The sequence below is a fragment of the Loxodonta africana genome, chromosome 23 (assembly GCF_030014295.1).
Source record: "Loxodonta africana isolate mLoxAfr1 chromosome 23, mLoxAfr1.hap2, whole genome shotgun sequence".
Lineage (NCBI taxonomy): Eukaryota > Metazoa > Chordata > Mammalia > Proboscidea > Elephantidae > Loxodonta > Loxodonta africana.
Window position 1 is genome coordinate 47,993,397 of NC_087364.1, and position 18,310 is coordinate 48,011,706.

An 18,310-nucleotide genomic window follows, 5' to 3' on the forward strand; every position below is an offset into this window, starting at 1 on the left:
GGCACACATCAAAACATTATTATTATTATTACTGTGTTGTAATGTTAAAGATGTCTGGTGTATCTGGAAGTGTTTCTTTAATTTTTTTATGCATAGAAAGGTGCGCTATATACTATATACTGAGAAAAACATTTGACTAACTGATGTTGGATATGAACTGTACCTAACTGTTCTGACATATGTACACATTTGACTAAAAGACAGATTCAGGAACAGAACTTGTTCATTATTGGGGGACTACCTGTCAATGAGGTGGATTGACACAGTGGCTGCAACAATGAGGTCAAGCATAATAACGATTGTAAGGATGGTGCAGGACTGGGCAGTGTTTTGTTCTGTTGTGCATAGGGTCACTATGAGTCAGAACCGACTCAACGGCACCTAACAACAACAACACCTGTATTTAGCAAAGCTGTATGGGATATTGTAGTGCACTGTACCATTAAATGCCTAGCAGTTCAATCGCTTTGTATACAAGAGACATGAGATTCATGTATTGCATGCAGGAAACTGTTACAGTCTCTACCTCTGGTTACATCTGCTTCATTCTCTGATGGAGATTTCTGAACTCTATTATATCCTTATAAGTGGACCAATAAGTGACATTATGATAAATGGAGAAAAGATTGAAGTTGTCATGGATTTTATTTTAGTTGGATCCACAATCAAAACCCATGGAAGCAGCAGTCAAGAAATCAAATGATACATTGCATTGGGCAAATCTGCTGGAAAAGACCTCTTTAAAGTTTTAAAAAGGAAAGATGTCATCTTGAAGACTAAGGTGTGCCTGACCCAAGCCATGGTGTTTTCAATTGCCTCATATGCATAAGAAAGCTGGATGATGAATAAGGAAGACAGAAGAAGAACCGATGCCTTTGATTTATGGTGTTGGTGTAGAATATTGTATATATGATGGACTGCCTAAAGAATGAACAGATCTGTCTTGGAAGCAGTATAAAAAGAATGTTCCTTAGAAGCAAGGATGGTGAGACTTTGTCTCACATACGTAGGACATATTATCTGAAGGGGTCAGTCCCTGGAGAAGATTATCATGCTTGGTAGAGGGTCAGTGAAAAAAAGAAAGACCCTCAATGAAATGGATTGACACAGTGGCTGCAACAATGGGCTCAAGCATAATGATTGTGAGGATGGTGCACAACCAGGCAGTGTTTCATTCTGTTGTACATGGGCTCAACATGAATTGGAACTGACTCGATGGCACCTAACAACGACAACATTATAACCTCATGGGACCATGGATGTACATGTGGTCAGATGTTGCCTGAACGGACACTATGTGGTGCATGACTGTATTGTTGTTGTGTGCCATCAAGTCGACTCCTACTCACAGTGACTCTATAGGACAGAGTAGAACTGCGCCATAGGGCTTCCTAGGCTGAAATCTTTATGGGAACAGGTCACACTCTTCAGAACACAGAGATCCCTTTTCCCAGTTCCTCTGGTCAGAAAGACAAGGTTCTATTGGAGTTTTTACTTCCTGTGCTACTGCCTTGGAGTTCTGGACTGGGGTCTGCTTAAATCAAAGCCACAAGACAAAACAGGGAAACATATAGGAAAATCACTTCCATATGGGTCGTCTGCCCAGGTTTTGGTCTCTATCTGCCTGCTCTAGTTTACTTTTCAGAGTCCTCAGGCAGTTACTTTTTGTATTTCATCGAGTCGTTAGTTGTAATCAGTGGAAGAGGTAGGTCGTAGTGGGTTTATTCTACCTTGGTGTGCACCAGAAATCCCTTAAAAATAACCTTTTCTGAATACAATGCATTGTTAGTTTCCTAGGACTGCCATAACAAAATTCCACAAAGTGGGTGGCTTTCAAGAACAGAAGTTCATTGTTTCACAGTTCTGGAGGATAGTAGTCTGAATTCAGGTTGTTGGCAGCAAAGGCGTAACTAAGGTATGGCAGGCACAGCTCCTACCCTGGGGCTGTTTGAGGAGGGGCGATAATGAGTAGCTTCTATTGTCCATTGGAGTTTCCTTCACCAGTTGTAAGAGATCATTCAACAATTTGAAACTAATTGCCATAGGTGCTATTTCTATAGCTAGGCCTCTGGTTGGCAGGGCCATATTCTCTCCAAAGGCTCTAGGGGAAGAACCTTTCTTGTCTCAGCTTCTGGTAGCTCCAGGCATTCCTTGGTGTGTGGATGCATTTTCACATGGCTACCTTCCCTCTGTGGTTTGTATTTGTTCTCTTTTATAAGGACACCACTATGATTGGATTGGACACCTTGGTGGTATAGTGGTTAAGTGCTACGGCTGCTAACCAAGAGGTCAGCAGTTCAAAACCACCAGACGCTCCTTGGAAACTCTATCAGACAGTTCTACTCTGTCCTATAGGGTCGCTATGAGTCGGAATCGACTTGATGGCAGTGGGTTTTTTTGGTATGATTGGATTAGGACCCACCCTAATCCAGGTTACCATCTCAAGTTAATTGATCTTAACATCTTCGAAGAGCCTATTTCCAAACGAGATCATATTCATAGGTACAGAGGTTAGGATTCCAACGTATTTTTTTGGAGACAGAATTTAATTCACAACAAATGCTAAAACCCATTTATTTCACAAATTATAGAAAATGCATAAATGTGTAAAAAAATATAAAAATCAAAATCCTACTACTACCCAGAGATAATTGTTCAAGTTAACATTTTGGTGTATTTTCTTTCAGATTTTTTGCTATAAACATAACAGGGCTTTGTTTTTTTTAATAATCTGGATCATACTGAACATTTCATTTTGAAAACTGCTTTCTCATTTGACAATATACATAGTACTTTCCCTGTTTTTGTTAGGTGCTGCTTTAGCTACTCTACGTTCAATAGCAACTTTCAGAGTGTCTCCTGACATCCATTTTGGTCTCTTCTTTCTTTCCTGTCTTTTTAATGACTCTTACTTTCTTCATGTATGATGTCCTTGACGTCATTCCTAACTTGTTTGGTCTTCAGTCATTAGTGTTCAATGTGTCAAACCTGTTACTGAGATGGTCTCTAAATTCAAGTGGATATACTCAAGGTCATATTTTGGCTCTAGTGGACTTGCTCTAATTTCCTTCAATTTCAACTTGAACTTGCATATGAGCAATTGATGGTCTATTCGATAGTCAGCCACTGGCCTTGTTCTGACTGATGACATTGAGTTTTTCCATTGTCTCTTTCCACAGATGTAGTTGATTTGATTCCTGTGTATTCCATCTGCCGAGGTTCATGTGTATAGTTGCCATTTAAGTTTGTTATGCTTCTACAGGAATTTGTAGTATCCCATCATATGCCAATTTTATGTATTTATTTTGCTATTTTAAAATAACATTTTAACAAACATCCTTACACATCATTTGTAGCATACATTTTTAGTAGTTCCTTATATCCCTAGTTCCAGTTGCTGTGATTACTGGGTCAAATGAAACAATAAGCATTTGATACATGCTGTGAATTGCTTTTTGATGAAACTGTACCAGTTTATGCTCCCATCAGCAAAGTATGAGGGCCCTGTTTCCTCAGAAGCCTTACCAGTCTTGGTAGTACAATTTTACATTCTCTAGATGTTAAAATATTTGCTCTTTGACTATGTTGCAAATGTTTTTGTTTCTACTTTGTTTCTTATTTTTTAATTTTAAAAAATATACAGGAGTGTTTAATTCTTAGATAGTAAAAGCTGTCGGTGTTTTTCCTTTGCTTTTCTTTAGAAAGATGTTTCACTCCCAAGGTTAGATAAATATTTATCTGCATTTTCTTTGACTCTTAGTTTCTTTCCTTTTTCTTTTTAAAAAATAATTTAGCACTTTTCTCCATTTGTAACTAATTTTGTTCCAACTAGTAAATACATATTCAGTAGTATTTATTAAGCTATATATATTTCTCTCATTTGAAATACCTGTGTTCTCAAGTATTAAGTACTCTATATTTTTTTTTATAGTTAGGTCTGGTTGAAGTTTGAATTCTGTTATGCCAATCTGTCAAAATCGTACCACGCCATACATTTAAAATTTTAGTTTTATTAGGGTTGCCAGATTTATCAAATAAAAATACAGGATGCCTAGTTAAATTTGGATTTAAGAATTTCATGCAACATTTGGGACATATTTATATTAAAAAAATTATTTGTTATTTATCTGAATTTCAAATTCTAAAATCTGGCCATAATTTTTTTTTTTGTTATTTATCTGAAATTCAAATTCTAAAATCTGGCCCCCAATCCTCTTTTTCATTTTCAGAAATATTCTATTAAAAAAAAAGTATTTTAAAAATTAGTGAATATCACAGTAGCCAAAAAGTAGAAACAACCTAAACGTCCATCAACAGTTGAATGGATAAACAAAATGTGGTGCTTACATAGAATGGAATATTACTCAGCGGTAAAGAGAAATGAAGATCTGATACATGGTACAACATGGATGAAACTTGAAAATATGCTGAGTGAAATGACAGTTACGAAATGGCAAATACTGTATGATGTTACATGAAATAGGCAAATATATGGAAACCAAAGCTTATTAGTGGCTAGCAGGGTGGAAGGGAGGAAGAAGGAAGGAATCATTGCTTAGGGGACAGTGAGTTTCTGTTAATAGTCGTGGATTGGAAAAGAATTTTGGTAATGATTCCACAACATGATGAATACAGCCAATATCACTAAATTATGCATATAAAATGGTTGAACTGGCAAATATTTTGTAATATATATTTTTAACCCCCCAAAAAGTGGAAAAAAAAAACTTATTACAAATTAAAAAGATAAAATTAGACAATAGGTTCTTTGTAAAGTGTTTAAGTATGACTAATGGCTACACCAGCAAAAGAAAACCAAAAATGGGTTACGGTTCTTTCTTCAAAGTAGGCTAACATTAAAACATGTTAATTCCTCCAAAGCAGTTTGGTCTTTTTTTCCATGGCATGCCTTTATCATTTGAGGAGTGGATTAGTTCCATGGCAATTTGTATAGCACATTTCAGTTAAAAAATTGTTTTTAACGGTTATTATTTGAGTCTCACAAAACATTATGATTTAAGCAAGACTCGTGTTATCTTTATTTTCATTTTACATTGGAGCAAATTATTGAAACCTTAGGAGATTACATGATCTGCCCAAGATGACTCAGCTGAGAACTCCATGATTAGGGCTTTACTTTAGGGTGCAGCTCATTTAAAGGAGTTGGTCCAGGAATCAATGATCTTTAAGGTTCTAATTTAGGGTATGAGCTCACTTCCTCTGTTTAAAAGGGGCAATTCATCAGACACAAGCAATTCAACTTTTATACTCTTTGTCTCAAAATATCTCCATGTCTTTATGTGCTTTCTCTCACCTTTCTTCTTCCTCCTTCCTAGTATCTTTAATTGTGATCTTTATATCAAACTTTCCCATGCTTCACCTATCTTCCTCTCTCCTATCCTAAAATTCCTTACTTATTCTTCTTTTCCCTCAGCCTACAAACACATTGACACACAGTTCCCATTGTACTAGTATCTGGTATCGTTCCTCAAATTGCAGACCCATTTCTCTTCTTACCGTCTATTTCTGAAAAGTTAATTTCCCCACATTTATTTTTATCCCATTATAAATATAATAAACATGCACAAGGAAGAAACTTGGACTATACCCACACACACGCGCGCGCACACACACACACACACAATCTGAAATCCTACCACCTCTGGGTAGCCACTAACAACTGTTAACATCGTACTTTTCCTCTCTCCCTCTGCTGTACATCCCTCCTCTCTCTTCCTCCTTTCTCCCTCCTTATCCACTTTTCTCTCACACTCTCTCAATCACTCTAAAAATATATTGTATATATATAATCTCATTCACTTTTGTGCTACATTAGCATTTTCCCCAGTTGATTTAATATTTAAATGAAGATGTTTATTATTTAATAATTAAATTTTTGTGTTTATAAAATAATGCATATCTCTAATTTAAAGGCTAGATAATAGTATAGGGCTTACATTTAATAATCATTAAAACAAAACAAAACAAAAAGCTACAATGGTTTTCTGCCCTGTCCCTCTCCACCCATGAGTCTTCTTAGAGGTAAATATTTTTTACCTCTAAGATTTTAAAATCTAAGAAAAGATTTTAGCTATTTCTTAAAGCTTTAATTGCCATATCCTAATTCATACACCGTATTGTTTAGGGTTCAAGCAGAGACAAATGACCTACTGAAAAGGAAAGATTAGAGAAATTTAATGAAGGAATTATTTACAAGGGAGTGGGCCAAGCTAAAGGAACCAACAAAGGATGGTAAAGCATAACCCGGGACTCCTAATTATGAGACTAACAGTAGTAGGATGCAATTACTAACTCTAGGGTTACAATGAATAAAGCAGGAATTTTTTTTTTTTTTGGGGGCAGGGGAGCAAATACCAGGACAGGGTCTACCCTACAGGAGCTGTGGCCTTAGGTGGAGAAATGCAGTCACTCCCCAGCCAAGGTTGGTAAGGTGTGAGCTGCAGGAATGAACAGCCTATTTTCTGCCTCTTCTTGTCCTTCCATTTCCCACTAATGCATCCCATTAGCCAAACCCAGCTGGAAGCCAGAGACAAGGAAGCCAAGATGACAGAGCTGAAGAGATCAGCCTTCTGAGGCACAGAGCAGGGTGGGGAGGTTGGAAATAGAACTGGAGAGGCAAAGGGAGAAATTTTTTTTTAGGCTTATACTGATAGTTTTTGCTTTATCAATTTTAGTCATTATGTCTTGACAACTTATTATGGTAAATAATCATTGAGCTCTGTTTCCCACACTTTCTCACCCTTCCTCTCCACATATCTCCTGATATAATACTTATACACTTCATTTGAAAACAAGAACTGTAACAATCTTTAGTGTTTTACATTATCGTATAAATATTCACTGCTGAACCAAGTAGTGTACTATATTTCCTTTCTTATGCTACTCTCTATCCCATCCCCTAGAACTAATAATTACCTCATATTTTCACTTGCTTACTTTTCTATGTATTTATCACTAATATTTTGTAAATGCTCCAATTTATTCTTCATATGGCCAAACACAGCAGCATATCTTTCAGTTCTTTTTTTTTTTCCCCTGGAACCTTTTTTTTCTTTGCTTTAATTCAAATTGGTTGCTTTCTAGGCCCTGATGCCAGCTGCCCACTTATGGCTTCTCTCTTTGGACTATCTTTTTATCTCCCATTTTGCTAAATTCCATGTTTTTCTTTCTTGGTTTTCTCCTTTGTTGTGGTAGAGTGCACCTTCCACTATCTTCAAGAGAAAAGGTGCAGAAGAGGTAATATTTTGACTTCTTATGTGTCTGGAAATATCTTTCACACTCAATTGATAATATGGCTGGGTATAGAATTCTAGGTTGAAAATAATTTTCCTTTGGAGTTTTGGAAGCATTTCTCCACAATCTTTAGCTTCCGTTATTGCCGTTGGAATATTATATGCTGTTATTGATTCTTGTTCCTTTGAATGTGATCTGTTTTTTTTTTCTTAGATGCTTTTATATGTACTCTTAATCTCTGATGTGTGAAATCCCGTGATGAAATTTTGAACTTTTTTTTTGTCTGTTTTAGTGTATTTGGTACAGAATGAGCTCTCAATCTCAAGTCTTATTCTTCAGTTCAGCAAAATTCCAACACAATACTTCCATAATAATTTCTTTCCCTCCTTGTTTTTCCTCTCTTTTGAACTCCCACTGTTTAGATGGTAGATCTTCTGGGCTGATCCTATGTTTTGTTTTCTTTTCTCTTCACAAAGTTTAGATTGTGAATAGCTTATAATCACTGTTTATAAAGTTGGTATGTTATCCCTTGTTCATGGACAACAGTGTATACTTTACTGCCTAAAAATATGCCTATAGTTGGACATTATGTCAGTTCTCCTTTCCAACATCCCTTTCATAATCATCCTTCTCCCACTTTACAGAGAAAGGCATGGTTCTTATTGGATCCTGACTCTCACCATGGTGCGTTTTCCTAGAGTGTTAAACCTTTACAGGTGCCAAAACAAAGAAATAATTGGAAATAATTTTCTCTCTCAAGTCTACTTTGTATAAGTGGCATAAAAATTGTGTATTTTGAATTCAGACATTGTACAACTGAATGATGACTGCTTTTGTTTAACAGAACTAACCCAAGTATTTTCAAAGTGCATTGCTCCTGAGGGAAAGACTAGTGAAGGTAAAGAAAAAAAAAAAAAATCCATAAGACTTTCAAAGGACTTATGGCAGGTATTAGTGCCTCATTTATATTTACCTTTCTAAACACTGGAATTCAGACATGAGATGGTTGTAACAGGAATACATACTAAGGTACTGATTTGAATTGGAAAAGCAAATCAGATAGAAATTAGGTCTGATTTAGAAAATCAGTTTGGCAACAAGGACTGGATTTATCTATTAGCTATTTTTCATGAATTTAACAAGCTAAATATAAGCTCCAATATATATATATTTTTTAATTGATCAATTTTTTAAAATTATACTTTAGATGAAGGTTTACAGAACAAACTAGCTTCTCATTAAACAGTTAGTACACATATTGTTTTATGACATTGGTTAACAATGCCACGATATGTCAACACTCTCCCTTCTCGACCTTGGGTTCCCTGTTACCAGATTTCCTGTCCCCTCCTGCCTTCTAGTCCTTGTCCCTTGGCCGGTGTGCCCCTTTAGTCTCATTTTGTTTTATGGGCTTGTCTAATCTTTGGCTGAAGGGTGAATCTCAGGAGTGACTTCATTACTGAGCTAAAAAAGTGTCTGGAAACCATACTCTCAAGGTTTCTCCATTCTCTATCAGGCCAGGAAGTCTGGTCTTTTTGTGTGTGTGTGACTTAAAGGTTTGTTCTACATTTTTCTCCAGATCTGTCTGGGACCCTCTACTGTGATCCCTGTCAAAGCAGTCAGTGGTGGTAGTCAGGTACCATCTAGTTTTAGTGGACTCGGTCTGTTGGTAATCTCCAATATTTCATGAAAATAGAGCACAACAGAGAAGAATGTTATTATACATATGCAAAGATGCAAAAAATTAAGAATATTTCAATTTTCCTAACTCTGAATAAAAAAATAGATTAGATTAAAAGAAGTCATCTCTAAGTGAAAGAGTCACCAATATAATTAGTCTTTTATTATGTTTTGGTAAAGTATACTGCCCAGAAACTAAGAGAGAAAAGGGAATGATTCTAATGACTAGATAACAAATCCTTTTATAATGAAGGAGTATATACAGTAAACCAAAGTCAAGTTCTATGATTTTAACAAAATTAAAGAAGGGCTCCACTAAAAGTAATTTTTGATGCTTAATTTTTATGTGATTTTTGGCTCTTACTTGGATATACTTCATAAAATTGAATCACATTGTTCCTTCCATTCCCATCTACTTATTTATGAAAATAAGCTGTTCAATATTTATATCTATAGCATAGAAATTAGTAATAGAACTTATGCTGTATACTATTTCACTTTAGCAATAAGAAAAATATTCATCTATTAATATATAAATTAATTTAAAAAATAAATCCTAATTCTCATTAGGAGATGAATTTATTAAAAAAAAAAACCTTTAAAATTAATAAACCCAGTGCCGTTGAGCCGATTCTGGACAGAGTCCTATAGGACACGGTAGAACTGTGCCATAGGGTTTCCAAGACTGTAATCTTTAAGAGAGCAGACTGCTACATCTTTCTCCTGAGGGGTAGCTGGTGGATTTTTTTTTTTTTTTTTTTTTTGTACTTTAGATGAAGTTTTACAGAACAAGCCAGTTTCTCATCAAACAGTTAGTACACATATTGTTGTATGGCTTTGGTTAACAGCCCCACAACATATCAACATTCTCCCTTCTCAATCCTGGGTTCTCTATTACTAGCTTTCCTATTCCCTCCTGCCTTCCAGTCCCAGCCCCAGGGCCGGTATATCCTGTTAGTCTTGTTTTGTTCCATGGGCCTATTCAATCTTTGGCTGAAGGGTGAACCTCAGGGGTGACCTCATTACTGAGCTGAAAGGGTGTCCAGGGGCCATACTCTCTGTTTTTACAATGTCTGTCAGGCCAGCAAGTCTGGTCTGTTTTTTTGAGTTAGAATTTTGTTCTACGTTTTTCTCCAACTCTGTCTGCGACCCTCTATTGTGATCCCTGTCAGAGCAGTCAGTGGTGGTAGCTGGGCACCATCTAGTTGTACAGGACTCAGTCTGGTGGAGGCTGTGGTAGATGTGGTCCTTTAGTCCTTTGGACTACTCTTTCCCTTGTATCTTAAGTTTTCATCGTTCTTCCTTGATCCCAAAGGGATGAAACCAGTGGAGTATCCTAGATGGCCACTCACAGGCTTTTAAGACCCCAGACATTACTCACCTAAGTAGAATGTGGAACATTTTCTTTATAAACTATGTTATTGCTGGTTGAGCTAGATGTTCCCTGAGACTATGGTCCCCACAGCCCTCACCCCAGCAATTTGGTCCCTCAGGGTGTTTAGATGTGTCTGTGTAGCTACCATGACCTTGCCTTGTACAGGTTTTTTTGGCTTCTCGGGTATTGTGTAATGTCTTACCCTTCACCAAAGTTACCGCTTTTCCACTGTCTATTAGGAATCCCTGGTGGTGTAGTGGTTAAGAGCTACAGCTGCTAACCAAAAGGCTGGCAGTTTGAATCCGCCAGGCGCTCCTTGGAAACCCTATGGAGCAGTTCTACTCGGTCCTATAGGGTTGCTATGAGTCAGAATTGACTCGACGGCAACGAGTTTATTGTCTATTAAGTGTTTTTCCATCCCTACCCCTCCCTTCCCTTGTAACCACCAAAGATTGTTTCTTTTAGTATGTAAACCTTTTCATGAGTTTTTACAGTAGTGATCTCATACAATATTTGTCCTTTTGTGATTGACTTATTTCACTCAGCATAATGCCCTCCAGGTTCATCTATGTTATGAGATGCTTCACAGATTGATCATTGCTCTTTATTGTTCCTTAAAACTCCATTGTGTGTATGTACCACAGTTTGTTTATCCATTCATCTGCTGATGGGCATCTAGGTTGTTTCCATCTTTTTGCTATTGAGAACAATGGTGCAATGAACATGGGTGTGCATATGTCTGTCCATGTGAAGACTCTTATTTCTCTAGGATATATTCCTAGGGGTGGGATCGCTGGATCATATGGTGTTTCTATATCAAGCTTTCCAAGGAAGCACAATATCATTTTCCACCAGCAATGCATGAGAGTTCCAATTTCTCTGCAGCCTCTCCAACATTTGTTATTTCCTGTTTTTTTGTTTCATGCCAGTAATGACAGGGTGAGATGGTACCTCATTGTGACTTTGATTTGCTTTCTCTGATGGCTAGAGATCATGAGCATTTCCTCATGTGTCTGTTGGCTGCCTGAATCTCTTCTTTGGTGAAGTATCTGTTCATTTCCTTTGCCCATTTTTAAATTGGATTATTTTTCTTTTTGTTGTAGAGGTGTTGGATTTTCCTGTAGATTTTAGAGATTAGAACTTTGTCTGATTTGTAATAGCCAAATTTTTTTGCATTCCGTAGGTTCTCTTTTTACTCTTTCGGTGAAGTCTTTTGATGGGCATAAAAACCCAGTGCCGTCGAGTCAATTCCGACTCATAGCGACCCTATAGGACAGAATAGAACTGTCCCATAGGGTTTCTAAGGAGCGCCTGGAGGATTTGAACTGCCGACCTCTTGGTTAGCAGCCATAGCACTTAACCACTACTCCACCAGGGTTTCCATTGATGGGCATAAATGTTTAATTTTTAGAAGACCCCAGTTATCTAGCTTATCCTCTGGAGTTTGTGTGTTGTTTGTGGTGAATGGTGGGTTTGAATTGCCGTCCTTTGGATTAGCAGCCAAGTGCTTAACCACTGTGCAACCTGGGCTCCTACCTTTTTCCTCCTTAGGAGATTTTTATTTAGGTAAAATTTACATACAGTGTAATACATATGGAAACCCTGGTGGCGTAGTGGTTAAGTGCTACAGCTGCTAACCAAGAGGTAGGCAGTTCAAACCTGCCAGGCGCTCCTTGGAAGCTCTATGGGGCAGTTCTACTCTGTCCTATAGGGTCGCTATGAGTCGGAATTGACTCGACGGCAGTGGGTTTTGGGTTTGGGTAATACATATGTCTTAATTTTGTAATACAAGGACTTTCAATAAATGTATACATCCAGGTAATCCATGCCCATCAAGATACAGAACATCCTTCTCAATCAAAACACTACACTATGAGTCACAGCAGACCTGACAGCAACTAGTCTTTTAGCAGATGAGCGGCCAGACCAGGAGGCCTAATCTTCAAACTCAGAACAAGCTAGGAGGAAAATCACATTTGTAAGGATATTAGGCATGAAAACTCTTCTACAAAAATGATGGACTACTATGAAAATCAAATGTTCAAACTTACATCTAATTTCCCTGGGATTAAATCTACTTAATCAAGTAGTGCCAATTTTTCTTTCTTTCTTTTTTTTTACTATGATACATACTGTTGAGTACCTAGGAGACTTTATTATGTCAGGCTTGTTCTTTTGTCCTTGTAGAAAACTTTATCAGTTTCTTATTTTCCTTTAATATTTCCTTTCAACTTGGTTGTATCTTTGCAAGGAAAAAATTGTGGAAGGGAAATAATTAAGGTACTTAAGTTTTTCCAAAGACAGAAAACTTCAGTGTCTGAATTTCTGGTGTTTGTGGGTCAGTCAGAATAACTGATCAGAACTTAAAGGTAGTTTTGGAGGTTCTTCATTTAAACCTTTACTACTTTATTATTTTAGTAAACAAGATGAGGAATAGTGATTTGATTCAATCACATTTATCTCCTACAACGATGTTAAATTCCTTCATCATTGAAACTTTGGTCTTCCCCAAAGCCATCAGCATCCTGGAGAAGAGGACAAGACAGGCACAGAAGTCGTTTTGCTGCTGTTGCCCTGTTCAGAGTCCCCAAATTTTTGTCCAGGGCTCACTATTTAGCACAGAGTCCTACTGAATGACCTAAGCTCACTTTGACTGTATCCTAAAGTCCCAAGTGGAAATAGTTTATCCCAAATTGACCCAAAGGAAATTAAAATCAGTCAAAGTGAAAAGAAATAATTTCACGTTGTTTGGGCTGCCAAATTACATAAAGGTAAACCATTTTGGCAAAAGGAAGAAAAAAAAGCTAGTGTTTAATGTGGTTTCTTCTTTCACTTTTAAAAAGTAATTTTTAAAGCATGCTTTTCTGTAATGCTTATTAAAACCCCAAACCAAACCCACTGCCGTTGAGTCACAGAAGAAGAATTGCATCGGTGTTCCTCTTGGTGGGGAAAACAGCCTGGAGATACGTGAGCTCCTTGCTAAGCCTTTGGTATCTACCACAGCTGTATTTCTACAATTGTAAAATTGCCTGTAAGCTAAAGTCTATTTAGTCATGTGTTTATTTCTAACTTGCCTACCTAGGCAAAACACTTAAAACAGTGGCTGGCACATAGGTAAAAAATAAACGTAGTAATGGCAATGGAATAGTAGATTGCTCTGTATACCAGGAAGACATAGAAGGAAATGTCACAAGGGGTGGTTGTTTTATGTTAGGGAACTCAGTCTTTCCAGGAAAAACTAAATAGAGATTTTATAATGTCTGAAATTGAATATTTGAAGCATACTAATATCCATGAAGTTTCAGCAGCCCATCTTTTCCTTCCAAGAATCCTCCAACCCTACCTTTTCAACTTGTTTTGAGGCATAATAATTCAGAAAATGTTTTTAGCAGAGCAATCCTTTACTTCAAATTTCCCAAAGTTAGACTGACCTACCTTATTTGCAGTTTGAGGAGATATGCAAAATGCCTGACTCATCATTGCTTGAGTGTATTTTATAACTCAAAAAAAAAAAAACTAGGCTGTGCTCAATTAAAAAGCAAAACAAACCAAACAAAAAATAGCTCAAAGGGTTGAAGCAGCAAGAAATGGACATGTTTTATAATAGATGTTAATGTTCCCTGACAATCCAGGCTATATGACCACGGAAAACCTCGTTAGTGTTTAATCTTGCAGAAACCATCTGTCATCAAACAAAGAAACTAAAACCTTTTTGCCAAGTCCTGAAAGATTTTGGTAAGCTGACAAAAATACAAGCTTTTCTTCATAAACATCTTTTAATATATTCAATAAACCAATCCACATGAAAATACTGAACAAAAATAAAATTTTAAGCAAAATACAAATTCTAAAGGACATGAAAAAAGCTGAATGGGAGAAATGGAAAAATTGTCAATATTCATGTTGCTATTACTGCCACTAGCCTATCTCCTTTAGTATGAGATCTGTAAGAAAATTCCAATTTAATCATATTCAAATATGTATTAGTTGTATCCTCAGGTTTCTCGTCATAGGCGTAATGAAAAAATAATAAAATACATTGAAACCTCTTCAATTTTAGGAGAACCTTGTTGTGAAGAATAGGGCTAGGACCATTAGAACACACTTGCCCTTTCGTGTTGCAAAGTGAGCCACACCAGAGTCTTACCATCAAAAGTATTCTCTGACTTAAAAAACCAATTTCTTTGGTGATACCTGATGACATTTCAGATCAGATCTGAGTCTATAAAAGCTTTTTAAAAAAATAAAATAATACTTCAAGATGTAGAGATAAAATTCTTAAGGAATCGTCAGGGAAACATGTGGTTTCCTTCCTATTTCTGTTCATGTGAAAAAGCAGGCTATCTTCATGCACTGTCTGGAGGTCCAAGAAATTCCATTTCTACAGCAGCTTTTGGCCCTTGGGATGAGCCACTCTTCTTCTTTCGGAATTCTGCTGCAATTTCTTCAAAGGACTTTCCTTTGGTTTCTGGAACTTTAAAGAATATAAGTAAGGTAAAGACTAGCACCACTCCAGCGAAGAGGAAAAACACATAAGGTCCAAAGAAGCCCTGGAAAGAACAAACACAGTGTTCCAATTAGCTGGTGTTTGACCCCACCTTCTGTTGAGTAAATTTGTACATTAGGCTTCTTACCTCAATGTAGGGGAAACACAGACCTATGATGAAATTGCAGGCCCAGTTGCCGAATGAGGCTAATGCTAAAGCAGCAGGACGTGGTCCTTGACCGAAAAACTCAGCCACCATGAACCAGGGGATTGGGCCTGGACCAATTTCAAAGAAACTGACAAAGAGGAAGATGGCTGTCATGCTTATGTAACTCATCCAAGTCAACTTATTCTGAAGGGGGGAAAAAAAAAGGAAAGGTGGAGCTGAGGTAATTGACGGATTCTTCATTTAGCTAAGTACTCTCCCACTGAATTCAGCTCTCTTTCTGATTTGTTTATGTTCTGAGTCACACTTAAATCTTTTGAGCTTCCTTATAGCAGTCTTCTGGATTAGGACTTTATGTGACCCTTAATCATTCTTTTCCTGTGAAAGAGGCAAGGCAAGAGTCCAGTGACCTTTGCTGTTGTTCATACCAGGATTGCTGGACAGTATCACCATCCTGTGAAGTAGTGGACGAGGACCCTGGGCTCTGGAAAGTTTCAGGTACTTACCCAAAGTCACACAGGCAGCAAGTGGCAGAGTTGGTTGGGGTTGACCCCAGAGCCTTTGCACTAACTATGCTACTACACTACCTCCCTGAGTAACAGTCACAATTTACATGCTAATCTGCAGTCTTCAAACCCAAGAAACTAGTTGTTTCCCTTTTCTCGATATTTTTCCTTTTTATTATATGCTGTTCCCCTGGCTTCATTTTATTAGTCAATTTCTAATGTTTTTGACATAGGAAGCACTTAAACTTGAAACACAAAGGTGCTATCATATGGTAACCAAAACTCTCAGTGCAGACACCAAACTCACCAGTAACACGAGTCCCACCGACATGAAGATGGCACAGAAAAACATCCCAGTCATTCCAATTAGAAATAGAGAGCGTCTCCCTGCCTTCTCCACAAGGAATACCTAGGGAAATTAAAAAATATATATTTTCTCAGTTTTATGGGTCACCAAATATTGACTCTACACTTAAGTAGTTTTTACTTCCAAAGAGTTCATTTTAATTCATACAGCTGGAAGAAGGCAGTTCCATTATTCCATTTTATAGATGGGGAACTGAAGGAATGACTCTTGCCCAAAGTGGCAGAGCTAGCTAGTCTCAGTGAACAGAGGTAATCAATAAACGCCAGCTTAATTGAAGCACATTGATTTGATTAGGCCGTCTAGAGACAGAACCACAGCTTTCCAACCCTCTAGGATTACCATTTTGGGCACAAAGCTCAGAGACTTTGTGTATCTTGGATCTCTCATAATCGATTTCCTATACAATTAAAACGTGAAGGTTCTGCACAAAAAAACTACATTAATTTCTCTTCTGATAATCATCCTAAGTTATAATTACAAAGGTTTGTTCACTACAGACACCTGTCGGAGTAAAATCATTCAGTACCAACCATTTCCATCCAATCTTCTTACTGTTAATAAAGTCAAGTCATGACCACTCACTTGAGCCCACATTAATTGCTGAGGAGGAAGTGAAAGGTTATCTTCTACTGACTCACGAGTGTAGAAGAAAATATGATATGGGGAACATTATTCAGCATGCCATTGGGAAAGTTACTTTCTTTTCCCAAACTCGTAAAACACAGATTGATTATGTTCCTACCAAACTGGTGAACCATCAGTATATTATCAACGTATATTTCTATTTGCATACATTTATTTGAAAGGATACATGGAATCTGATACCATTGATTAACTTTAGGAAGGGAACTGGGTGACTGAGGGACTGTCATTTTTATACTTTTCAAAAATTTGTATAATTAAAAATTTAAATGCCATCTGGGTGGTTAATTAGAGGGCTGATTAGAACTGATTTTTTTTTCATTGTCACTCCCTTGCTCAAAAACTTTCACAGAATAAAAGGATGAACTCTAAAGAGATATATTTAAAACAATCAAGATGGTTTTAAATAAAACAATTCCTCCCCCTCCACTGGGGCTAGAGGGACAAGGCAAAAATGAAACTATGCAGAAGTTTCCCATTTAGGATTTCTTAGAATTTGAGTTCTCCAACCTTGACGACTTGATGCTTTACGTATCAAATCCTACTGAATCTTGTTAAACACATAGTGTTTTAATAATAGTCTCTATGCCAGAAAAATACGTTCAACAGGTGGTAGGATTTGCAAAAAAATATTATGGCAGGAGACAAAAGGATGTGATGCAAATAGTCGCTTGCATTCCATCCCAGTAATAGGCCTTCATTGATTTAGAGTGGCCTTTACGCACTTTCTCCAAAGGCTTGCTTACAGAACCATTGGGCTTCATTGTTATCTGTTCTTCCTCCTCTTTCCAAGGTCCAGCACTGTTTAATGTGGTCTGGACAAACCTGCCTTTTGATCTAGGTATCCAGGCTGTAATTTATTGACCAACCTAAGGTAATAGTTAAAAGTCTATGTTCAGAGAATGAAAAACAAGTGACTAAAGATTATTGTGATAAAAAAAAAGTTAAAAGCACATGCTTTCTGACTATCCTGAATTCAAAGTAAAAAATAAGTCCAATTACCCTCATTTTAGAGTGAATTACATTAGTTGGGAATTTTTTTTGTTTTTGTTGTTTATTTTAATGCTTATATATTATTACATAAAACATTATTGTTGTCAAGACATTGAATCATCCATTACATAAGGAATTTGGTCTTAAGAAGAATATATGATTTTTCTCACTTGTGAGAACAAAAGATAGCATTTCAAGTTCTATACCACTTCTAGCTCCATCCTCTTATAACGTCACACATAATCCTTTAAGTGCCTTTTGAGTTACCTGAGCTCTGTCCATTGGCAGAACTTTGTAGGGATTTGCTAAGTCTGTTAAGTTTTACTTAGAGGCTTAGCTGTCTACTAGAGAGGACCTTGCTTATTTTCCCTCGGTTATTTCAGTAAAAACCCCATTAAATTAAAAAAAAAAAAAGTTTCTCCCAAGACATCACAATAAGATAAGAAATTGAATTGTGGAAGGAGAGGAACCTAGGTAGAAAAGCCAATATGAACAGAAATGACAAGCTGTTGACTAATCCCAAGGGGCTTAAGTCCGAAGTGAAGAAGGAACTCAGGGCTTTGTACAGGAGAAAGTTCTCTGTGCCCCAAAGTGAGTTATCAATTCAAAATGAATGACTAAATGGCATCCTAGCAGATGAGGGAAATCAGTTGACCCACCTTCTCAGTTATGCCTAATCTCAATACAATTGCTGGCTTATTCACAGACAGGGCTCTTCCAATTGATTCCACATACCCAGAGCACATGGACAAGAAGTCATCGATCACTCTTTCGATCACAAGTTTTTTTCCCCTGTTCCTGGACTGAAGAACAAGTGGAATGTTTATACACGGTATTTACT

General features: G+C 37.1%; 1 protein-coding gene across 1 annotated transcript in view; it reads right to left on the reverse strand.

Moving 5' to 3' along the window:
- Positions 1-14,655: 14,655 nt before the first annotated feature.
- Positions 14,656-18,310, reverse strand: part of SLC2A2 (solute carrier family 2 member 2) — a 38,899-nt gene continuing 35,244 nt past the window's right edge. Inside the window, exons 9-11 of the mRNA XM_003416267.3 lie at positions 15,775-15,876; positions 14,944-15,147; positions 14,656-14,859 (exon numbers count right to left, since the gene is read on the reverse strand). Of these exons, the coding sequence (XP_003416315.1) occupies positions 14,656-14,859; positions 14,944-15,147; positions 15,775-15,876 (510 nt within the window). The remainder of the gene's footprint in view (positions 14,860-14,943; positions 15,148-15,774; positions 15,877-18,310) is intronic.